The sequence below is a fragment of the Topomyia yanbarensis genome, chromosome 2 (assembly GCF_030247195.1).
Source record: "Topomyia yanbarensis strain Yona2022 chromosome 2, ASM3024719v1, whole genome shotgun sequence".
Classification (NCBI taxonomy): Eukaryota; Metazoa; Arthropoda; class Insecta; order Diptera; family Culicidae; genus Topomyia; species Topomyia yanbarensis.
In genome coordinates, this window is record NC_080671.1 from 318,098,265 (window position 1) to 318,124,519 (window position 26,255).

Genomic DNA, 26,255 nt, shown 5'->3' on the forward strand with positions numbered 1-26,255 from the left:
ATTTAAGAATAACATTGGGAACACGCCAATAAAGCCAATATATTCTGACGGGGTTAGTTTAACACCTTTTTCAAAAGTTGGGGAGTCTGCCCCCCATTTATTCTTTTTGTTAGGTTAGTTCATGTTAAAAGGGTATAATGAATCATCACCTTCTGATAATTTCAAAAGGGTTGTAAGTGGTCGAAATGGGCTTTCACTGACAGAATGTTAATGAAATGATAATAATGTACAAAAGTTTTGATCAATTCATCTCACCCAAATTTCTAAAAAAAATCGCGAAAGTGTTTTTTTTGCGCTGAAACTCTTAAATTAAAGCATTTATTTCAAACTCAACAAACGAAAGAGAGTTATAAGGATTGTTTCTTCACACTGTTAAGTAGCCTAAAACCGTTTTTTATTATTTCTAAAACGGAAAAACAAAATGTAATGTTTTTGTATATTATAAAATACTCTTTAGTATGGAAAAAGCGAAGCGAAGCGAAAACCCATAAAGTTGCTCAAGAACTGTGCTACCAAGGATTAGCGCTAGTGCGTTTCATCGGAAATGTAAAATTCGAAAAGAATCTTAACGCATCCACCCTACAACAACCCTTCACCTAAACAAAATGGTGGACCTCAAAAAAGTTTTAATTGCATCAAAAAGTCTTAACTATTCCAAATTTGCAAAAAAGAGGCCGAAGACTAAGTAATTTAATAGGCTTTTAAATAAAACAAAGAGAGGATCTAATCAATGAACTCTAATAGTTATGGTGATAACTGAAATAGAGCGAAAATAGGCTCATAACACTTCATCAATACTCCACGGTATGTACTGTTTTCAGCACAGTCCATTCAGTAAGTATAAATAAGGTATATGATCTTCTGTTCATCTTATTTCCTAGATTTATATACCCAGTTAAAAGATATTTGTTATAGAAACTTCTTTAGTCATGGTTTAAGATAATGAATCAACAGGTAGAATAAAAATTAGCACTCAAATATGTACAACTTTTCAAATGCCGATTTAAACACAACCCGTTGCCAAACTCTTAGAATTTGTTAGTGCACAATCACCCTATTTGTGAAGCTTAAAGCGCAACGACACCGCCGAGTTTAGTGTTGGTGACTGCTGCCGTTAGTTGATTGATTCCGACGAAAACAGCATCACGATTCCGTCGGGGTACAAAGTGAAGTGAGTCTGGTGCAGTATTGTTCAGTACCTCATTGAATTAGCTAGCTAGTGATTTATCGCCATTTATGAAGGCATGTCGAAGGAATTGGATCCCTACGTGTTTCATGCTTCAGTAGGTAATAACTCTCGCCATCAGACCACTTGTTTTGACGTTGTGCGATACGTGACGTATGTAGAGCTTTCAATACGATCAGTGTTAGTGTCGTGCTCGTGTGATAAACCGTACTGAGGTCGCGCCTTTGCGATGACTAATTCCAGCTTTTGACATGGAGCTTTTCAATTGCCTATAGTAGCAGAAGCAGACATTTGAATGGTTGGCGCGCAATAGGGGGTAATCTACATTTTTTCATCATACCCACAGTTTGTCATTATACTTTTTGCGGAGCCAAAATTAAACTTTATTTTTTTAACAAAATCAAAACTTAATTGAATTCAAATTAAAATTAAATAGTTCTTTTTTGCAGGCTTTGGCGAAATTTGCTCAACATAATAAAAATTGTTCAATAAGGAAAAAGCTTCAGTATTTTTGTAAAGAAAATAAGGATTTTTATGAACGTGTCCACTCGAAAACGAAATGGCCGGAACGGTATGAATGAAGAAACGGTGAAAATTCACCTTTTTATTGGAAACACCGAGAAAATATATGTCCTCAAGCAGGAATCGAACCTGCGATCTCCCAGTCTCTAGTTGGGTGCGTTAACCACCCCGCCATCGAGGAACTGTGATGATGTCATCACATATTCCCAATAGTATCGTGATCACCGCTGCAGCCTCCAATTCCCCCCAAATTGGCCCTATCGACCCCCAATGTCTCCTATAAGCAGATCGTCACCTCTCCCTCTCATCGATCGGGCCTAATCTCTCTCGATATATGTTTTTAGGTCCAGTGGACTGCGCTCAAAGCTTGAGATATTTATTATCACTGTTTGCCCCCTACCTAACTCAGTCGCCGCTAGACTTTGGAAAATGTTTAGTCTTCCATGCCGGTGAAACCTGTAAAGTTTCATCAGGATCTGAGATGGTCGGTCATAATGCATAAGTCTTTATATTTTAGTATTAGTAAATAAAGTTACAATAGTAAGACTAATTTCGTGACGTGTGAACATGCAATGCAAGCAGTGCAGTTAATCCTTAAAAAGAAATGCATTAAAAAAATCGAAATTTATCAAATGCAACCCTTTTATATGTTTTACTGCTACCTAAGGATCTCGACAATATGGAAAAAAATAATTACAGTATGTTTTATGTCATTATTTTTTGTTATGATTTTTCAAAATTCTCTTGGTCAAGTCTCCCCACACCTTGGTCAAGTCTCCCCGCAGTGGGGAGACTTGACAAAAAAACGATCACAGAAAAACTTTTGTAACTTTTCAAAAATTCAAATAAAAATTCTGCAAAAAATCATGAAGACGCACAATAGCTTTGCACACTATATCTCAATGACTTTTGAGGGATTGAAGGCTTTTTTAGAGATTTATGCACTTTTAGCTGAAAACCTGGCCAAGTCTTCCCATGTTCCCCTACACAGAGTGCACGTAGCACTGAAAATCAAGCGAAATCGTCTTTAACCCTTTCATGCCCAACTTTTTTTCATATAGATAGTAAAGATAGTTGGGTTCGGGTTTTTGACCCGAAACCCGTACCCGACCTGAACCCGACGGGTTTCGGGTCGGGTTCGGATTTTGTAAATTTCAACTTCTGGGGTTCAGGTCAGGCTCCGGGTTTTCAAATTTAAATTTCTCGGACTCGGGCCGGCTCCGGGTTTTTGAAATTTTAAACTTTCCGATTCGGGTCGGGTTCGGGTTTTTCTAATTTAGAATTTTCGGATTCGGGTCGGGTTCGGGTTGCGTCTACACAAAACACCCAGTCTCTTTTTTTCGATTATAAAGGTTTTAACCTTAAGACCATTCGCCTCTTCGGGTTAGAAAAATCTCTTATGAAAAATGTCTTACCCTATGTGCGGTGTCGGGATCGCTGCGTACAAGGCAATCGATTTACTGACTACGCTACGACCATCCCCCACGCTCCTTTTTGTAGTATTAACATTATTTACTTTACTTCACTTCGGGATACGAATGGATGACACATATAACCGTACTAAATTTTACCATCTTTAAATCGCTAGAATTCGTTATATTTTCTGATTTCAACTATTGTATTTTTTATTCATGTATAAAATTTCTTCTCTTCAGATTCGCAAACTGTCCGAATAATTTTATTTTTAAAACGAGTACTCATGAGAGAGCATTCAACAAAAAGTGTTTCGCGTCCTAAATCTCTATTCGATTTATTTTTGATGATAATCATCAATAAACCAAGTTAAAGTAAATTTGTCGGAAAATATATTGGTTCAAGCAAGTAGAAATCAACGGGAAATAGAAGCAATCTTTCAACGATGGCACTCATATGGTAATGGTATACTAGTGCCACTATCAAATCAGTGGTACAAGCACTTTCTGTCAGATTGTCCCCAGGCTAAGCCGTTGCATGATCCGGATTTCTTAATGAAAATACATGAATTTCCACTATTTTATGGAATTAATTGTAAAAATATTATGTGTTCTGTTCAAGCCATTAACGGATTTATAGAAGCTTGGAGTCATTCTGAGAACTCCATTGGAGATGTAGAAGCCCCTCTACTGGCACGCATACCGTACTAGCTAATGATGTGACATCATGAACGCGTCAGATTGACACCCTTCGACACAAGTTTAAGTTTGACCGTACCAACCAGTAACGCGGGTGACGTCGTGTAAACTGTCCAATACGACTTGCCAATTGACAGTGCTTAATTTAATACATGTAATAAATTATACAAAACTACTCTTGCATGAATGGTTTTCGATAAAAAAAATTAGAAATTTTGACGACGGGCAAGGTTGTTTGAATCTTATCTCCCCATGCGTTAGCCGCTGATTTATTCTGCTTTCCGGTTAAGATATCGAAGATTTATAAGTTTCTCAGAATATTACAAATGCGACGTTTAATAATAGTAAATATAAATGCCGATTCCTCTCGCCAGTAATTCGTTTTGCCATAGGCAGATATAACTGGACGCGTATGGTGCTACTTCAGGTTCGAGTGACTCTATAATTATTTTGGATGAGCGTTGGATCCAGCTCGGGTGCCTAAATTTTGCAAGTCTGCGGGATCTTTGTTTAAAACTCCGTATTAACAAGTCCGGTTCAGATCGGGTTTCTCAAATTATAAATTTTCGGGCAGGCACGTAGCCAGAGGGGGGGCTAGGGGGCTAAAGCCCCCCCCCGAAAATTTTCAAAAATAAATTTAAGAAACAACATGTTTTTCGGTGACTCTTAAAAAAATTGTATCTTGTTTGGTTTCAACAAATTAATGCGAGAATTGTGAGGAAGATTGCAGTTTCGAACCACCGAAGACAGCGGTCAGGATATCTACTCAGTATGCTGAGTGTGATAAAACAGTTCCCTTCATATTGTGTGACTCGTCGGAAGACAAACGAAACTGTTACTTTAATTCTTGCTGCGGGGATCTGTCGAATGATTGAGTCGCAGAAGCAAGAAGTAGTGCTCCAGCCAAATACGGAGGCTATTGACTTCAGGTCTTTTCGCATAAGATCGATCTTATGCGAAAAGACCTGAAGTCAATAGCCTCCGTATTTGGCTGGAGCAACATTAATGATGTGAAATATTTGCTGAAGGTGATTATGGAGGTTATACTTACGAACATCGCCTTTAACGAGTTTAACCATGTCAGGCGTTCAGTGCTGATGCCATTTAACAAATTAGCCCAGGCGAAACCAGTCATTTGCATAACAACTTGTAACATGTGGTTGATCCTCATATATATGGACGATGAGAAAATCAATGCTCGGCTACAAGATCTGATACCACTTACTTGCACCGTGGCTATTAAAAGATTCCTGTCACATTTGGAAAAAATGGTATTCATTATAAAGGACACATCTAGGAAGTATATTAAATGGTGTTTTTGTGGTGAAAATCTAGGTGAACAGACATATTTCCTCCAACCTGACCCTGCACGTAAAAACTGAATGCGATAGTATTATTTTACACATTATATCTTTGCATATACATAGTCTCCAAAACCATTTCCTGAAAAACAAACATTTGCCAAATTTTGGCTGCTGTTCGGATAATATTGACGGCAAAAACTGCGTCTAGTATCTCAAAATTAACGGTCGGCACCATCATTGAGGAAGTCGACACTCGTGACCCGTCAGAAATTCGCGAACATGGACATGGCAGTAACCACTATGATGATAAGGAAGTGTACGAGATAGAAATGAACACCACCGCGACATTGTTGGTTAGGAAAAATATTTCTCAGCCTAGTAAATAGTTCTCCACATGCAATCGCTAGTTGTTCGCACGAGATCTGTAGGACAACCATTTACGTTTTATCACTTTCATTGTTCACATCATGGAAATATATTGAAGACACAAGGCTTCATTTAGCTAATGCATTGAACCGAATAAAATAAACGAAATATATAATAAAATTGCAGAAGTTTTATAGAAAAGTGAGCTCAAAAACTGTCCCAAAATGAGAACTTTATCGCTAGTGGTTGTGTCTAACAAAACTCAGATATTATGTTATATATTAGCCAGAATAAAGTTAGTTAAAGCATAAGCAGATTGAATTTCTGTAATAGGTTAGTGCACTGTACGCTTAGTAGAAACATCAGGCATCTCACTCAAGCGTGCTAGACAAAAACATTTCCGTTAGTTGATGACAATATAGTCGAGAAGACAGTTTTTGTTTTCGCGTCATTTTAATGCAATAGTATTTCTGTTGACACTCAATTTCATTTTATGCGGAGAATGCGGTCCGTATTTAAACATTATTAGTCCGCAAAGTAGTGATATTTTAAACAATCGAACAATAAGCAAGAAAAATGCCAAAAAATAAACAAGCCAAAAAGTGGTAAAACAGCGGTTTTTCTGAGGTGTTCATCAACCCAAGAATTGTATACCGTCGTATATTACTAATGTTGTTCACATACAGAAACGTACATAGTAGCGGTAGGACTATCTGTTGTGATTTTATCCTTACTTTTCAACGGATGTCAATAGATGCTAAACCACATATTAGTCAATCAATCATAATAAACTTAATGTTGTAAGCAGCAGCATTTCTGTCTCTTTCGATGGTTTCCAATTAATGTCCATGTAAGTCTAAAAACGACGTGACGATACAGTGAACAAACATCAGTAGCCTATCACGGAGAGCGACTAAAATGTTGTAACTAGTTGAGTCTACAGTCAATAAATTGGGATTAATGTTTCGATTTCATGTTTTCGTTTTATTTGTGTTCGTTATGGAATAAAATGAGAGAGATGAACAGAGATCACGAAGAAAAAGAGAGAAAAAATAATAACTAAATTGAAATCGACCCAAGAGCAGCTGTTCTATATTTTCTGGGCACTCAACTACAGAACAACAGAAATCATCAAAGAAAGTTGGCCTTACACCTACGTTACTCTTCGACAGAGGTGAAGTAAGTGCGATGTATACCCGTCCATATGTCGGAATAAAGAGATGCTGAAATTATTGAGCTTGTTCATATTTATAATATTTCTTTTTTTTTCAATCTAAAATTTTATTTGAAACGGCTCAATGCGTTAGCACAACTGATCCGTGGGTCTTTTAATTTTTTTTACAATAAGTAAAAATAAAAAAATTCTAAGAATGTCGGTCTGCCAGATCTTGTTGACGCAGTTTGCTGCTGCGTGTTGAGATCTTTTTCCTTGGCGGTGAGGCCGCTTGGTGGTCATTCAGTCTGCCTTCTCTCGCGTTATCGTTCCCGTCCATGTCGTCATCGGTACTGCTTTCTTCATGTTCACGATCAGAGGTTCTTATTTGTTTCTTGTTCTTATGGGTCGCTGTTGTATATCCGTCTTCATCGGTATTTGCTTCTTTATTGGCGATGCTAGTTGTTGGTTTGGGAGCGGTTGTCGTGGTCGTTGTACCTGCATTATTGGGTAATTGGATCGTTGTTTTAGGTTTATCTGAAGGTATCGGTGGCTGCTTGTTAGAGTTGGCTGTAGTAGATGAGTTTTGACTAGTTGCTTCGGCGCATGTTTTTCCGTAGTAGGCTGTATAGTTACAGAATTGGCATGTTGGGGTCTGCCCGGGATATGTAATTAGCGTTGTTTGCTTATAGGTCACGCCATCCTTCGGTGATTTGCATTCGATAGTCATGTAAGAAGGTATTGGTTTAGTCACTCGCATTCTCACAATACGAACGCCATTGGGAATGCCGGAGAAAAAATTTCTCCAGGTGTCATTCGTAATAGATTCTACTTCTCCATATTGCGACATGATTTGCTTGATGAAATCCTCCTTCGTGCGCGGGGCCAAATCATGGATACGCACGTCCACCATGTCGTTTTCCATATGCACGGGGATCTTGATTCTGGTGTTATTAAATTCGACCTCGTGTTGCATGTTGTTCTTTGCAATAAAGTTTTCGGCCTGTGCTAAGCTTCTAAACGTGATCAAAACACAGTTTTACGTGATGTAGCTGAATGTAGGTAACTTCAGCGAGATTAAGCTCCATTTTCACTTTAACTAATTGTTCCACTTCCTTAACTGTTCGTGTTATCCCGTAGCACAGGCACTTTTGCTTCATTTGGCAAACTCATTTTACTCCGCAGCCGGGGGCAACGATACAATTTGTATGTGCACTGATATAGAACAATAGCTAGCTTGATTCACTGGTGCCTGTAGCCTGCTATAGCGCAGCAATTTTTTTTGCTTCTGCTTTTTGCGACATCAGAAGGTAGACCTTCTAATTCTTTTGGTAATACATTTAACAAATTTCACGTACCATCAAGTCCCCAGTTACCGTGCGTTTAGGTGGATTTGACGTGACTTCAAATCCTGTTTTTTTTATCAAAATGAAAACCGCCCTCATAGTCACCGTAAAAATACCTATCTAAATACGTCACAATTTAGAAATAATATAAAACTATTACCAAATACAAATTTGTATTTGCTATTACCAACAAAACGAGAATAAGTAGTTGAGGACATTTGTTTGGCACCAGTGCACGTTATATGATCAACTTACGGTGTATTTAAAATTTTGATTCAACTTTAGTTGGAATGTTTCAATAAAACGATGAAACGAAAGGATTTGGGATCTGGATCTCTCCGATGGATTTAGGGAGCTAGTTCTTTAAATTTCGTGATTTTGAAACTGCACGGTGAACGACACATGCACGGCGACTGGCGATTTGAAGGAAAATTAGAAGATATTAGTAATCAGTGTTTTCATTCGATTTGTAGACAATTTTCTTTAATCAATTAAATTGTGGGCAGTTTCCTTCAGTTGATTTAATCATTTAAATTTATATTTTGATCCTATTGATTACCAAAAATCCTTCCTAACTGGGGTTCTAATCTACCCGACCAAGGCTAGTCTTGAAAATAGTTTCATTTAAATAGAATATATCAAAAATTGTGTTAGCATGATGCCTTGGAACTGGTAATACTCGCAGAACACCAGACAAAGAAAATAGAAGTTGAACCGTCTCTGCGCATCTACAAATCGCTTGCTAAATCAGAAGATTTTGTACGAATTTCGACATTCTCTTCGTTCGAACATTTTATGGATATTTTTCTACTCATTTCGGTTTAGCATCTTCTACGCCTTTTAAAGGTGTAGCTTGGAACACCTAGTGTTTTCCAGCACCGTCAAGCATTGTCATATTCGGTTAGCGCATAAATACTGTGAACTCTAGAATATACTTTGTTGTAACGAGAGTAAGTACTATAACCTTTCTTGTGACAATGAACATATTTTTAGGATTGTCTTTGATTTGGAATTGATTTCATTATGAACTTTTCAAAATTTAATTTAGTTTCTAGTGACTATATCAAATTGTCAGAATTAAAAGCTTTATGCAAATTTTTTTAAGCCCCTCCCGAAACAAAATCCTGGCTACGGGCCTGTTTTCGGGGATTTTAAATTTTGAAATTTTTTTTTTTTACAAAATTTTTATTTTCGGGTTCGGGTCGCGTTTGGGTTTTGCAATTTAAAAATTTTCGGGCTCGGGTCGGGTTCGGGTTTTGCAAATTTTAATGTTTCGGGCTCGGGTCGGGTTCGGGATTTTCAATTTTCAAGCTCTCAGGTTGAAAGCCGTCCATCTCTAATAGATAGGTGCTTCCCTCGCAGTGCTACAGGCTTCTTAATATTTATCTTCCAATGCTCAAAACAGTTTTCCCAGAATATTTTCAATAGTCCAATTGCGTGGAAAATGTAGTCGAAGACAGTCTAAATTGATAGGAGTGTGCAATAACATTGCGAAATAATGAAGATATATGAAAATTTCATTTTCCATAGTCAAAGTAAATTGTCCCTGGCGGCACTGTTCCATCGAAATCCAATCAGACAAATTGCAATAATTTCCATTCTAGAGCTGATACTTATAACTGTTGGTGCTCAAATGAAAGGTAATAGTCATATTTATTTGCTTTTTGTGAGCAAATTGTTTTAGATGATGTGATAAAGTAAATAAATTAATATTACGTTTAATTATCACTCGCTTTATTTGTACGTCTTTACTCAAGGAAGTGCTAATCATCAATGAGGTGCATGAATCGTGTATCCGAATGACATAAGAAAGGGTACATTCATAACTTACTGTTTGGGGGATGTTTACAAATAACGTATACATAACATCTTCCCTCTTGTGCCTAAATCGAAAGTTATAGCTGTTTAAAACCGTTGTTGTTCATGTATGTAGCTTACAACTGGTAGAAGGTGCTGGAAGAATGAAGTCGGCTATCTCAGTCTGGATGATAAAAACAAGGGTAGTAAGAAACCCTTGTTTTGATCATCCAGACTTTATTCTTCCAGCACCTTATACCAGTTGTAAGCTACAATTATAAACAACATTGACATAAAGGGGTTTAGCACTAGCGGCTGCTAGTTCAATATGCCATTTACGCCACTTCCGAAGAGTTAAGCAACGCTTAACCCATTCATGCCCATGTTGTTTGTGGACAACAACGTTTTTAAATAGCTGTAATTTTTGATTGGGGTGAGATTTGTTCACAAAAACAAGTAAGGCTAATAAATGTGACGATTGCCTTTCATTTGAGTAATAAAAGTTACAAGAATCAGCTCTGGAACTGAAGTTATTGCAATTAGTTTGATTGGATTCCGATGGAACAGTGCTGCCAGGGACAGTTTACGTCGACAACGAAAAATTAATTTTTCATATATTTTTGTTATGTTGCAATATTTTTGAAAACTGATAAAACTTATCAATTTAGACTGTGTTTGGCTACGTTTTCCACGCAAGTGGACTATAGTAAATATTCTAGGAGAATTGTATTGATTGGTAAAATTTGAGCAGCTTCTAGCACTGCGAGGGAAGCACCTATCTTTATGAAAAAAGGCTTTTCGTTTTTCTTGACACCACCGTTGTCAAATAGTTTTGAATCCCTACACGCACTATAAAAAAGTTGGGCATGAAAGGGTTAAAAAGCTTTGTCACTGAGAGAAGGTCGTCCATAGGATTTGCGTCTGGGTACTCTGGAAAGAAAAATATGGAAAAGGTTTTTTCGCCATTCCTCGTTCACACTTGCTTTTTGAGCCCATGGAACTTCCAAGCCCTGTTGGAACTTCCATGGGCAGCATCGTACTGTTTGTATATCCATCTCTCTTAAGATATTTCTTTACCTCGTAGCTTTAATATTTACCCCAAACATCATGAAAACGATTGGAGAGCCTCCATCGTCGGAAATGATGGCGCAGTTGAAGACAATGTAGAGGCTAGTGTCTGCCACAGGCTATCGGTGACTTGACAACAGGGGGACAGGAAGCATCTGAAAAAAGACAAAAGAGAGAATCACAACATGCCAAAATACTCCGTGCTGGTTCATACAGCACCCTCGAACCAAAAGGGAATCCGTTAGCTGACACCTGGTGAAACAATACTCGGCTCACGCCCCGACAATATGTTCGATATCGTGATATCCTTCGCTCCAAGGACATATGGTCAGTGTTAAGTCAGACCGGACTAATTGACAATATATTGATTTCGAGAAAAACGAGTTTAAAGTTTGAATCGCAGGATCCTTTACGTTATAATTGAATATTATTTTTTGCCATAATTCTTGTTTATTGTTACATATTTCATATCTGGTAAAAGTCGAATGTAGCTGAAGAAATTCTTTATCCAGTGCTATCATTATCTCATTTTTAGATGTTTTGCGAATTAGTCCGGTCTAACTTAACACCGACCGTATAGCACTATCCACATGTTTAATACGTCGGAGACGCATTTCCAGCACGTAATGATTTGACATGAGTCGGAACTTCACCAGAATGCAATCATGACCCCCATCCATCCCTTTGAACCAAGGTTTGTAGGAGACAAAACACTGCGACCAGTATTTTGATCTATTGTGGTTTCGTCGATACTTTTGGAACCAACTGTAACCACTTTCCTAGTTCCACATTGCCTTACGAAATTTATCAAGGATCGAGAGTTCTCTAATGAACAATGCTGAAAATTTTTTGAAGCAAATTACCTAAATTTTTTGAAGCAAAGATTACCTAAGTCTGGATTTGGAATCCAGACTAAGGTGATCTAGAAATTTTTTTCAAAAAAGCACTCAGGAGCTCTCAACAAGTTTGGAAAAGTGCTTCCATGTTTCATCGAGCGAATACCCTCAATGAAACTGAGACTATTCGAAACGACTAAAAATCCGTGGGTAATAATCGTACGTTAAAACTGGGTCACTGAGTTCGTAGGAAGCGGTAAGCTGTTGATTGAAAATACCAAAGCCAATGGACCCGTCCAGATTTGATCCATAAAACATCTTGCAGCAGTTAATCTCTCGGAATTCATTATAATGTTTGGGACCCTTTGCGGACGCATGAAGTCCGACGGCGCCGGTGGTTGAGTGGTAAGCGTGACCACCACTCATTCCAGTTGGCCTGGGTTCAATTTCAGCCGTTGAGATTTTTCTGAGGTGAAAAAATCTGTGGTCGCGTCTTCCTTCGGAAGGGAAGTAAAGCCATTGGTCCCCGGTCCATGAAATTGGTGGATCGATATCTAGTCCAAGTAGTGGAATCACCTCTCTGGCGTCGGTAAAGAAGAAGTATATCTAACTCTATACTCTACTAACAAAAATATCCTCCTCCCGTGATACTTGTGGAGTGCGCAGTAGTATATACGGCCTCTAGCAAAACCAAGTATCGGACTAACAATTCCTTCCCTTTCCTTCTGCGATCTACGTTCGGGCCTGGCCGGCGCCGGTATTGAATAGAAACGCTTTAGGATTACCAGGAGTTACACATTGAAAGATGTTTCGCCAATCCCAAGCATAATTATCTACTGATTCCCTGTGCAACTTCAGCTAGTCCCGATCGGTAACGGAGTAGCAGCCAGGGGTGGTCGCACAAGCTCAAGCTTTGCGGACGCATGAAGTCCGGTGTTTCACGAATCTCCTCTTTCATGGGGATGTGTCGAAGAAAACAGTTGATTCTAAGAAATTTCAGTTGAAATTGTAAGAAGAATTGCGCTGTGTAATCAAAGTAAAAGTACATAAAACGGGTCTTAGAATTGAGACAAGCCTCTCAAAATTTTCAAATACCAACCTATTCAAGATATCGCACCGAATGAGCAATCGATGTGACAATTTCCATGATTGATTACTCAGTGTTACCCAATTTTCGCTTTGCTAAAACCACCAGTCTGAAAACACTATTTTTAACAATAGTATTAAAGAACAGGCGAAAATATGTGTACCTAGAACGTGTTCTCACCCGCCGGAAGGCTAGTAGTCCATCTGGTTGATTCTCACAACTAGAATATAAATATTCTTGTACATAGAAACCATCAAGTTAAAGAATGATCTTTCCCAGAAACCGGTAGCTCTTGAATCAATGTCCCACATAGCTTATTGAATATAAGAATTAAAATACCTTTAGTTTTCCATCATAACCAGCACGATTATCCTGTACTTTCAACAGTGAATAACTTAAGATAGTGTTTAAAAGCATTGAATATCCGCGACAAAGTTCAGTCAACCTTCCTTGGTTATCAAACATTCGAATGTATATAGGGTGATCTCTTTGTAGGTTTGTTTAAATCTACTCGGTGTAGAGTAGTAATTGTCAATTTTTCCTGTACATATACTTATAGACACGTTGACCTAAACTGCAACTTTTCTTTGAGAATGCACAGCAAATTTCTAACATAAATGTGCTTGTAACGTGTCTCTCCATATTATCTTGATTGTGCGCCACCAAGGAACCTTTCTGCTCTACGAACCAATCGAAGATCAATTTAATTTATTTCTATTTTACTTTCTCTATTTCATACACTTGGACGCACACCGCAGGGTTATCGGAACCAGAACATGTCCGCAAATCAGCCGGGCCGCCAGACAAATCCTCAAGGACCAAACCAGCCGTATTACGGTAACTTAAATCAACCGCAACCACCGCAACAACAGATGCAGCAACAGCAGCAAAACCAGCAGCAACAGCAGCAACAACAACCACAACAGCAGATGGGTCGCAACCTCAATCAGCCGCGACCGACGAACCCGAACCAACCGATGCCACCTCAAACGCAACAGCAACGAATGGGTGGTCCAGTGCCTGGTCAGCAGATGACACCCCAAACGATGCCACCCTTTCCACCGCACCTGATGGGAGCGTCCAAGAAGCCACGCTACTTCATGGCACTTTTCGACTACGATCCAGCCACTATGAGCCCGAATCCGGACGCTTGTGAAGAGGAGCTGCCCTTCAACGAGGGCGACACTATACGGGTATGGTCCTGTTTGCATCAATTTCAGTCGAATTAAATATTAATATATATGTTTACCCTTTTAGGTTTATGGCGACAAGGACCCAGATGGTTTCTACTGGGGAGAGCTACGAGGTCGAAGAGGTTATGTCCCGCACAATATGGTTCAGGAAATTGAAGATGGTGCTCAGGGTGGCGTGGGTCCTTCGGTTCGCGGTATCAGCCGAGATCGATGGGGTGATATTTACGCCAACATGCCGGTAAAACGGATGATAGCTTTGTATGATTACGATCCGCAAGAGCTAAGTCCAAACGTGGACGCCGAGGTGAGACCCTAGTATATTTGGATAGAGAGAGATTTGGTTTGCTTTTGAATTTTGAACCAGGCCATGGTCCCGTTAAGTTAACTGCAGAATGTGTATTATCAAAATCTCTGCATGTCGCATGCTACTCCTATTTTAGACTCCCATAGAAACCAAGCTAGATTCGGTGTGTAGCGAGAGGAAGAAAAACCTCGCAGAAAAAACGGACAGTTTTGCAAAGTAGTGGAATACGTTATTAACTTATGTGGCTCTACCCCGATTTCTTTTAACCCCAACTGCAGGTGGAATTAAGTTTCCAAACCGGCGCCGTCATACTTGTGTATGGCGATATGGACGAGGATGGTTTCTATATGGGTGAGCTGGACGGTGTACGTGGTTTGGTGCCGTCGAACTTCCTCACCGAAGCACCGGATCAGTACAATAACCAGGGCCCTACCGCCAATAGTTTAGCACAGCGTACGCTCAACAGTACCGCCAATCGGGGCCGGGGGATAGGACCCGGAGCTCGAGGTCCTCCGCCTCCGCCACGGGACAACATGGGCGGCATGGGTGGTTTGAATCAGCGGGGCCCGCAGCGAAAAGGTATGTCCGCCTAAACATTTTTGCATTCTGTACTCTTTTTCTCTTTGGTTCTTTTTCCGTTTATTTTTCTTACTATTTCTCTACACCTCGTTCTCATACCTTCGAAAGATTTTGTCTTGGTTTCATCTAACTTTTCTCACCCTAAGTTGATTTTTTCACCCTTTTCTATAACTATTATCGGTTCATTTGTTACTAATTTTAAGTGTCAACCTATTCCAAAAAAACATCAGTTAAACTCCTTCATAACTGGTCTGCAGATATTGTTTGTTTTAGTTTCGCAAATTTGTTCACTCAATCGGCCCTTGATCACGACAGTATTGTAAACAGTACAACATGCACAATCTTACCAATGTTTTAGCCTAACCAGGAAAATCAAAACAAAACACTGAACATTTTCAGTCTTTTTAGTTCCCAAGTAATAGAAAAGCTATATCTGCAGATTCGAGAGCCACAAGTTTCAAACATATATTTAAATTTTTAGTTCTAAAACACTTTCGTTAAACAACAAAGCAAACGTTTGATTGGCTTATATTTTTACTTAAACAAATTAACTCGTTCTAATCTCCTTACTCGATTGGCTACTTTTACTACTGTTTTCTTGTTTGTTGTTCGAATTCACCACAATATAATTCATTTGACATCATCACAAAATATCCACATCACACACAAAACAAATCACTGATCATTTAAAAATTTATCGACAGTCGTCCATACTTAAATAAAAACGGTCAAATTACATGGGGCACAACGCTATTCGGAACTTTCCAACTTTAGTCCAACTATACAGTTTATAGTTGACCGAAAACTAGACGACATTGTTTCCTTGAGTTGTTTTTTCTGCTTGCTACTTTTTTTAAGCTTGCTCTCCTTTTCACCTACTCTAACATACATACATTTCAAACACAACTTGGGGAACCAACCGGTACATATTACAGCCTAATCACGAATGAGCTTAGATTGAAAGATATATTTAACCCTCCGGAAGTCGAACAGAGCAATGAAAGCACGACGTTCATAAATTCAGGCGAAATCATTTTTACCACCTGAAGCGCCTAAATGTGGTAAATAACGTGACTTCCGATGGGTTAATAATAGTTCTGGAATTCGATATATTACGAATAGTGAAATTTAATGTTGAATATTTCAGCAGATATTTGTGATACAAAAATGTTCGTTTATGTTTTGTTATTATCTGATACCTCTATATTATTTCAGAGTAATTAAATATAGCACAGTTTTGTAATTCTTGTCAAAACAAACAATTAAAGACATTATTCTAAAACCGGAATCCCGTGGCTCTTTTCGGCAACCTCATTCCAAAATCGTATCCACTACAATGACAACGAGACGGCGGATCATGAAGTTGGCTTAGGACGCAACAGTACCGGGTTATCAGATGGAATCTACCGAAGATGGGATAAAGGGTATAATTTATAGCTGGACCAACACTTTCGCGTCCTTAAACAAAAAACCTGATACTTATTTGCGATTGCCCTACTTTTTTGTTTGTTCAAAATAACTAAAAGCGATCGTTGCGTCTGGCCTTCCTATATGATCTGTATACAGATTCCCGTTTGGGTTGTTCAGTCGGACCGCACTTTCTCGTCCTAACCATTTTCTCCACCTTTCATAACTCTCTGCACTGCTTCCAGTTCGAATATTAGGCGCTGCAAGCATTCGGCTCCTAGCTCAACTAGGCGCTTCGATTCACGGCGTTATCTTAACTGAGCCGTAGATCTTTTAATATTTACAATTGGTAAAAAAAAGGAATGTGTACGAGATACGACTATGCTTACATTGAAAATGCAGCTTCTCTAGCGAACACCATGCACGAATTTTAGAATTCTAGATTATCAATAGTTTCCAAATCTGTTGAAATATTTGCGCAGAATATTTGTTGTTTACCATCACATATAAAAGATTGTTTAACCTGAAACACATATGTTGCAAGAGCATGCAACAGAAAGGCAGTTTCCAAATATTTAAACGCAGTTTTTTTGTAGATAGGCGTTAAATTTTTTCTGAAATAAGTACATTTTAGATTTAGTATTTAGAAACTAGAATTGAGGTTATTCACACATACGTTTAGTGCCTTATTGATCCGTTCACACTTTCCGGATGCTATTCCCGTGAGTAGCAAATCCTCAATCTTGGCATCTGATTAAGTATAATAATTTTACGCATTGTATAGATATAGATAGCAATACTTTTAGCCTAATTACCTCTTAAATAATCCTATAATTATAATAGTGCTCGCAATATTTTCGCTCGGCTACTTCCAATCGACCATAACCTTAGAATAAGGTATTATTAATTCAGTATATTTTTTTTTGGATCATATTATCCACACTATTACCTTTAGTTCAATCACTTTTAGCAAAATAAATTCATAATTGTAAGTATAATATAAGTAATTATAAGTAGATTGTAAGTAAATTTAAGCGAAAACGAAGACTGTGATCATCTGACTGGCTAAGATACATGTGAACTATTAATTGTAGATTTCTTTTCATTCCCATCTATCGGCTGAAGGGCATCTGACGGGCAGTCTGCTAGCGGTGACAATCCCGCCGCTGGTACCGGGTGTGGAATGCGTTTACCTAGGAGGAGTTCGCCAAAGGGCGCAACACTTCCCCCCAGTACGCTGGATCTCGAATCCTGCTTACTACTCGTTACTCCGACGTCCAGGACAGCGAGTTTGACGGCTGGTCGTTCATATAGTCCCAGGCTAGTTTGTACGGTGGCACTTCGGACTTGGCCATCTTTGTTCCTGGTCGCCACAACTCTGCCTTTAGGCCACACGTTTCGTGGTAGGGTAGGATCCACTATGATAACGACGTCTCCTACGCGGATTGGTCTTGTAGGTTGATGCCATTTGGTTCGACGACAGATTGTTGGTAAATATTCGCGAACCCATCTTCGCCAAAAGTGGTTGGCATAAATTTGTGAAGTCTTCCAATTATTTCTAAGCGCGGCAGGGCTATCATCGAATGTTGTGAGCGGTTTGCATCCACTCGAGGAGTGAACCAAGAAATGATTGGGTGTGAGCGCATGAGAGTTCTCGTCATCAATGGGAATATAAGTAAGGGGTCGTGAATTGATTACATTTGCAATTTCTAATAGTGTATTCCGGAGTACTTCGTCAGTCGGATGACGTGGTAGTTTCATCTGGTTGAGGATTTTCTTGACAGATTGCACCATCCTTTCCCAGCTGCCTCCCATGTGCGGGGAAACTGGAGGGTTGAACGACCATTTGGTGTGGGATGTAGTGAACTCCTTGAGCAGCATATTTTCATCGATTTTCTGGTACGCGTCCTTCAATTCACGGTCGGCACCGACAAAGTTTGTCCCTTTGTCACTAAAAAGCTCCAGAGGAGTACCTCGCAATGCCATGAAGTTTCGAAGCGCCAGTATGCACGAGTCGGTATTGAGTGAGTGTGCAATCTCGATATGAACTGCTCTAGTTACCAAACAGGTGAGGAGCACTCCCCAGCGTTTCTCTACACGTCGACCAATAGCAACAGACATCGGACCGAAGTAGTCCACTCCGGTGTACGAGAATGGTCTGGTGAACGCGGCTAGTCTTGCTGGTGGAAGATCGGCCATGAGAGGAGCAGCAGGACGAGCAAGACGATTCTTACAGGTTTGACAGGACATCCGAATCTTGTAACATACACGGCGCAGCTTCGGAATTCTGTACTTCTGCCTAATCTCGTTCACAACCGTCTCGTGGTTTAGGTGATGGTAATGCCAGTGCACAGATCGTACGATGAGTTCCGTAACATGATGATTCCGTGGAAGAATAATGGGAAAGCTAGCGTCCGGCTCGGTATATTCACATGCACCTGTTCTTCCGCGCATTCGCATCACATCGAAATTGTCGAGATACGGTGATAGTTGGTAGATGGAACTGCTTTTAGGTAAATGGTACTTGTATGCATCGTTACAGTTAGCTGCTTTAGTGAGTGCGGCAATTTCCTCGAGGTAGACGGACTCCTGTGCGATTCGATACAGGTATAATTCCGCCGCTAATAGTTCTTCTTTGGTGAGCTCACCGAGCGAGAGAGGTGCTCCATCTATCGTTGCTTTGAGGTTTCGAACGTAACGCTTCAGCTGAGCCGTATGACGTAGAAGGCGCTTCCAAGTCGAAAATTTTTCGCAGTCTATGACTGAGGCAGAAGCGCAATGTAATCCAACAGAATGTTTTTGTTCCAATGTTGTAGTACCAATGTGTGTTAGCATTTCTGGCCATTCCGACTGCTTTTCCCAGATAAAATCCTGTCCGCGGACCCATCTGCTATTTTGGGAAAGATCAGGAGTTCGCTGCCACTTGGTCCCGTCGTCGGCAGGGTTCAATTTGGAGGGTACCCATCGCCATTCAGATAGTTCGCTGTTCTCCAGAATCTCGCCGACCCGGAAACCAACGAACGGACTGAATCGTCTATGGTCAGAGTGTAACCAACACAGAACGTCACGTGCATCAGTCCAGAACAATCTTTTGTTGATATTTATCCGATGGCTCTCTGCTACTGTCCGTGCTAAGCGAACTCCAACTACAGCTGCTTGCAGTTCGAGTCGAGGAATCGACGTCAGCTTGTTGGGCGCAACACGAGTTTTAGCTGCAACAAAGGCGCATTCGATTTTATCATTTTCTTCGAACCGCAGATATGCGACCGCAGCGATACCGTTTATGCTCGCATCTACGAAAATGTGTAACTGCACGTTTGTTTGCGTTGAGCATGAAGTAGTTAGACGGTAACATCTTGGCACTGAAACTGTTTCTACCTTTTCGATGACTCCCAACCAGGTACGCCATTTTTCAAGTTGCGTAGATGTGATCACTTCATCCCAGCCGATGCCTGAACGCCAGACCTCCTGGATCAAGATTTTGAGGTACATCAAGATGTTGCCAAGAAGGCCTAATGGATCGAATATGCTCATCAGTACACGAACAACCTCTCTCTTCGTTGGTACACATCGACCACTGAGTAAATCTTCGCCGGGTTTTGTCGGTAGTTTGAAGGTGAATGTGTCAGTGGATGAGTTCCACCACATTCCCAACACTTTTCCGGTTGAAAACTGCGAAATCACATTCAGGTTCATTTCGTCCACCTCTCGCTCGCTCAGGGCTGCCTGCACGTTTTTTGAGTTCGATCGCCATCCTCTTATCTCAAAACCACCTTGTGCATGTATCTCTCGAACATTCATTGCTAACTCGATCGCTTCCCGCTCTGTTTCGACGCTGCTTAGCATATCGTCCACGTAATGGTCGTGGACAATAGCGTTGACTGCAACCGGGAATTCTTCGGCAAATCGTTTCGCATTAGTGTTTTTGACAAATTGTGCACTGCTTGGGGAACAGCTCGCCCCAAACGTCATCACCTGCATGACGTAGACTTGCGGAGTTGAACCAGGGTGCCCGTTGTTCCATAGGAAGCGTTGACAGTGCTGATCATCTCGGTGAATTCCAACTTGGTGGAACATTTCCCGAATGTCACCTGTTACTGCTATACGAAACTCTCGAAAACGAAACAAAACGTGAAGAAGCGAAGAAAGCTGATCGGGACCCTTAAGGAGAAAGCTATTTAATGATACACCTCGTACTGTTGCAGCGGCGTCCCACACAATGCGCAGTTTTCCTGGTTTATTCGCGTTAGCAACAACAAAAATCGGAAGATACCAGACACGATCTCGTCGAACTCGTTCCTCATCTTCGGTTAATTTTCTGATGTATCCTTTCCGCTCATAATCCTGAATTTTTGCATGAAGGGCAACCGATAGTTCTGGTTCACGACTCATCCGCTTCTCCAAACACCGAAATCGATTAAGGGCCATGGATTTTGTTTCCGGTAGCTGAAAGTTGTCAAACTTCCACAGCAGCCTTGTCGTATATCGCTTTCCCTCAAGAACTGTATGCGACCTCAGTAGATCCATGGCACGTTCGTCAGCTTTGGACATTAGCGGTTCACTGGACGCCTGGATGCCGAGACTGTCTAGCGAGAAATAGTTTTTCATATCTCTGTGCATGGCTTCGCACTGGCAGATATGATAGTTGAATTCCCTTTTATCTTTATTCCCAGGCGAGTTTTCGTCAACCGAACATGGGCCGTAAACAATCCATCCTAGCCGAGTGAGAGTGGCAACTGGTTGATTTTCTCCACCTTCTCGTGCTTCAATCGGTTGGTCTAGATGAATATTGTCCATTCCCAGGAGTATTCTTGGACGGATACCTTCGTACGAGTCGATGGGCAGACCAGACAAATGTTTGTAATGTTTAGAAAGATCATCTATATGCATCGTCTGTGCAGGTAATTGCAAATTCTCAACAGTGTGCACTTTGTTCAGACGATTGCGTTTTTCACTTTGACTTCCAGAAATGTCCACCGAGCATTTCACCGATTTTGACTCAAATCGGCCTTGGCCTCCTGTCCAACTGATGCATAATGGGTGTTTTTCTCCTCCTAGCTCGAGTTCTTCCCAAAGGCTGTGTTCCATCAATGAGCATGTGGAGCCACTATCGAGGAAGGCATAAACATCGAACGACTTTCCTCCTTTTCCATATATAGTGATCTTGACGTACTTGAACAGGACTGCTCCGAGACAACACTGGTGTGCATTGCATGAATTTAACTTCGAAGCTTGGATAGGAAGCTTGTGCTTGCTGTCGTCATGAAGGAGCTGGTGGTGTAAATAAGGACAACCGTTCCTGCCACAAAGTACCTTTGTCTCGCAAGATTTGAAATGTTTTTTCAAGCACTTGCGACAGACATTCATTTCCTTGATAACCGACCAGCGGGACTGTGGAGACATTTTGCGAAATTTGTCACATTTTTCCAGAGAAGAACAGCCTTTTTCACACGCAGCGCACTTTTTAGGGAAGTGGCTAGGTGCAACATCGGAATGTACATGAATGTATGCTTCTTCTTTGCGTTCCCGTTGATTTCGCTGACACTTGACTATGGGTAGTGGCCTTGTCACCTTGCTCAACGCTTCCACTAAATTCCCAAACCATTCGCTGAAGTCAGCCAGAGACACGGTGCTCTTACGTTGACGATGAAGAGCCCAGTTGACCTTGATTGTAGATGGCAAGCATTCGACCAGCTCTTGTAGCAGTGCGACGTTGTACAAACATTCGTCCATCTGACATGCCTGAGCAGTAGCGCAAAGATTTTGCACTGCAACACCAAAATCTATAATCGTGTCCATGCGGTCAGTTTTCGGTTGAGGCATTGCCCGAACGCGTCTTACCATAGTCTCAACTATGATCTCCGGGTTCCCAAATAAAGTTTTTAGTCTACTGATAATCACGGGGACGTTCTCAGGGTGTAGCAGTAAACTTTTGACTGAGCTAAGGGCGCGATCATACAGACTACGTTCCAAACGATCTAGAAGTTCATCGTTTTTAAATCCGCACATCCTCGTAGTGCGTTCATATGCTGCTATGAATCGTGGCCAATCTTCCGGATCACCTCCGAAGCGTGGGAGATCCTTCACTGTGTGCCGCGCAGCTAATTGACCTTTATTCAGCAGCACATCAATCGGTTGGACATGTGGCACAGGGCACGGCAGCATTGCGGACCGATTTCGGGGAGGTGTGAGCTCTAGTGGATGCGAGTAACCAGGTAAGCCGGTTTCGTTGATTGGCAGCGGGTGACTGGCAGTCCGGTCCGTTTCACGTAACCAATCGTCGATTTTCTGGATATTTGTGCTTGATTCGATGTCGGAGTCATCCTCTGTATCCTGTTCCAATAGTAAACGTTCAAGTGCTAGCTTTTCCTCGAGTTGCTTCTTCTCCAGTGCTTGTCTTTCCATCAGACCCTTCATCTGGAGTTCTCGCAGTTTTGCAGATCTATTTGTGCCCTTTGATGACAACGAAATGGCACTTCCACCGTGAGTGGATTTTTCCGTCCTTTCAGTTATAGTGCTTAGTGGTAGCGTCGTGATCTTCTTCGTGGTTCCTAGGATGTTCTGCTGTGACTGATTTGATGGGAATTCATACTGAGCAATCCTTGCAGTTTGTTGGTGAGCGATCGAGTTTTCACCCAGCGTCCTTTGCGTTCGTTCAAGCTGTTCACGAAGTTCGCGATTTACTTTCTCCAGTGTATGCATGCGTTGATTACCGTCAAAGTGACTCGATGCAGATACTGAACCGGATTTAACTGGGGTAGAGGCTGCTAGAGGTTCCTTCGAGACGTTCTCGTTTCTGATTAGCTGTTCTGAGGCTGCTAAGTATTCAGAACCGTACTCTCCATACTGCTGTTGTAGCTCTTGATGCTTCAACACTTGCCGCAGCTGTTCCAGTAGCCGCTGCTGCTCTAGTTGATGCTTCTTCCGCTGCTCCTGCAGTTTCATCTGAAGAATGGCATTACTGGACTCGGCAGACATCTTCGAACAATCGTTACAGATCCAGGGACCGTCCAGTACTTCGGAGGTCACTTGCACACACTCGTAGTGGTAACAGAACTTGCACTCAACACAAGACACCGTGCGATTGCCACCTTCTTGGTTGCATTTTCCGCACTTCGCGCCAATATCTCCTGGATTACGCTTTGCATCATCATTGCGATCCGCTACACTCTTGGTAGACATTCCGGGGTATTAAACAAAAAATTTAATATGTTGCAAGAGCATGCAACAGAAAGGCAGTTTCCAAATATTTAAACGCAGTTTTTTTGTAGATAGGCGTTAAATTTTTTCTGAAATAAGTACATTTTAGATTTAGTATTTAGAAACTAGAATTGAGGTTATTCACACATACGTTTAGTGCCTTATTGATCCGTTCACACTTTCCGGATGCTATTCCCGTGAGTAGCAAATCCTCAATCTTGGCATCTGATTAAGTATAATAATTTTACGCATTGTATAGATATAGATAGCAATACTTTTAGCCTAATTACCTCTTAAATAATCCTATAATTATAATAGTGCTCGCAATATTTTCGCTCGGCTACTTCCAATCGACCATAACCTTAGAATAAGGTATTATTAATTCAGTATATTTTTTTTTGGATCATATTATCCACACTATTACCTTTAGTTCAATCACTTTTAGCAAAATAAATTCATAATTGTAAGTATAATATAAGTAATTATAAGTAGATTGTAAGTAAATTTAAGCGAAAACGAAGACTGTGATCATCTGACTGGCTAAGATACATGTGAACTATTAATTGTAGATTTCTTTTCATTCCCATCTATCGGCTGAAGGGCATCTGACGGGCAGTCTGCTAGCGGTGACAATCCCGCCGCTGGTACCGGGTGTGGAATGCGTTTACCTAGGAGGAGTTCGCCAAAGGGCGCAACAACATATATCTTTGTCGCAAAATGTATAGTGGAACGAAGCAAATGGTTGAAAACCATTTTACAATGATTCAGCTGATTTTCTATTATGATCCATCACAAAATTAATAATGAACGGATTAATGCCTATACAATTTTAATATAACTTTTAAACATTATTATTCTTATCTAAAGGCATATAACTGATCATTAACGAGCGCAAATGCATTTTTACTGGCAATCGTCTGAATCAATTGGTGTTCGAATAATGAAAATCCAGCAACAATTAACAAAACGGAATGGACGGTTGTCGTACATTTTCACAATTTTTTTGCGATGATGTGGATTTTTCAATAGTCTACTGTTGAAATACCATGATATTAAGGGAGCGTCTGGTGTAAAGTGCTCAAAACGAAAGTTATTTGGTTTTACGATTTTGAAGGCAAGACAACAAAAGATATATTGTGTAATGTTAGGATTGCTTTATACATTCATTGTGTGTGAAAAAAAAATATTTTCCATCACACAGAGCCACACATACGAGCGTTCCAAGACTAGACGTCCAACCATTTCCAAGTCGAGGTGCGCCGCAGCGAACACGATAACTCTCGATAAAATTGTCTGATATGGGAAATTCAATAAGTTTTGTAAAGCTTAGACTTGTAGTTAATCGATGAACCACAAAAAATAAAAAAAAGTTCGAGTTTCGGAAAATGCATTCACGGAAACCGAAAAATCTCATATTTTACTGTAAAATTCATTTTTATTCAAAATAATAGGGAGAAAAAAAATTTATTCAGTTTTCTTTGGTTTATCGACAGGCTACACATATTGGGCATTCTCATAAAAAATCAATTCAATTCGTTATTTAGTTTTTGAGTTATCGTGTTCGCCAATTTAAAAAAAAATTGGAAAAAGTTGTTTCGAGAAAAACGCTATTAAAGGGTGTCCCACATAAAATTGCATCAAGGAAAAACCGCTGCAGAAAATGACCTATTGGGTATTTTCTCTTGAAAATTTGGGTAGAAGTAGTTTAGAGTGTATTGTTTACACTGTATTTTTATCGATGGCAGTTTTTCGAAAATTGTTGCTGATAGAATGAAATCTGCGTATGTTATAACAAATACGAACGTGAAATGCATGGCTGTTTAAAACAAAAAAAGTTCAGCGTGGCCACCGAGACTTCGGCAAACCTTTCTAGAGACAACAATTAACAGCGCTACAGTCGTAATGCCACATTTTTGTGACGATGTTGTATAGGTTTACACGATTAACTGGTTTGGATTCTTTGTCAGACCTACGAGTCACGATTGAATATCCGCGTTTTTTTGTCATTTACTTTTTTATCGTTGGTGGTACTGGTTGTTGATTTGGAGGTAGTATGCGCATCACAACGCAGAGTGGTCCCAAAACCAAAAGAATTTACTGGCATTTTCGTGTTTAGATATCGTCAGTAAAGTTTCATAAAACGTAATAAGGGGCCATGTATAAATGACGTAGCATTTTGGTGGGTAGGGGGGGGGGGGAGGTACAACAAATTTGGGAAGAAGTGTGACGAGGGGGAGGGTAGGGTCAGAAGTTGTGCGACGTAGCATTAAATTTAAAACCCATTGTTTAGAAAAAACAATTTAATGTTCCTCCATTCCCAAGAGAAATAAATTTAAATTCAAACAAGTTACTTTTGAGGCGGTTTTTCATGAGGTAAACTTTACGCGTCGAGGAATCACAAGTTCGCAAAAATACGAAAAGATTTTGTATGCGGATTTAACTTGCTACATTAGTTAGCTAATGTTGCCAACTAGTAGACTTAGTTTGGAAGCTGAATTGAGTTTTCACTTCGGATTCAACCAAACAAAATTTAGTAATTTATATGAACGTATGCTTCTTAGAATCATTAGCAGCTGCAGGATTGGGAACTGAGAGAACTTCTCTTCATGCTCCAATTGACATATAAAATTCAAAACAATCAACACTACTTTTGACTTATTTTGCACGAAATTTGCTGTTATAATGAAAATGGTGATAAAAGTCGTCAAACATTTTGAAAGGACATGTATTTAAAATAATTGAAAAACATATGTAACTTTCTTTTCATCCACTGGCCGCTTTGCATGGGACGAGGGG

The 26,255-nt window shown here is 40.2% G+C and overlaps 1 protein-coding gene across 7 annotated transcripts in view; it reads left to right on the top strand.

Moving 5' to 3' along the window:
• LOC131683704 (RIMS-binding protein 2) overlaps positions 1-26,255 on the top strand; it is a 331,371-nt gene that overhangs the window by 257,581 nt on the left and 47,535 nt on the right. For all 7 annotated transcript variants that reach the window (XM_058965931.1, XM_058965934.1, XM_058965935.1 and 4 more), the window contains 3 exons: positions 13,535-13,969; positions 14,034-14,273; positions 14,552-14,852. In XM_058965931.1, coding sequence (XP_058821914.1) covers positions 13,535-13,969; positions 14,034-14,273; positions 14,552-14,852 — 976 coding nt within the window. The remainder of the gene's footprint in view (positions 1-13,534; positions 13,970-14,033; positions 14,274-14,551; positions 14,853-26,255) is intronic.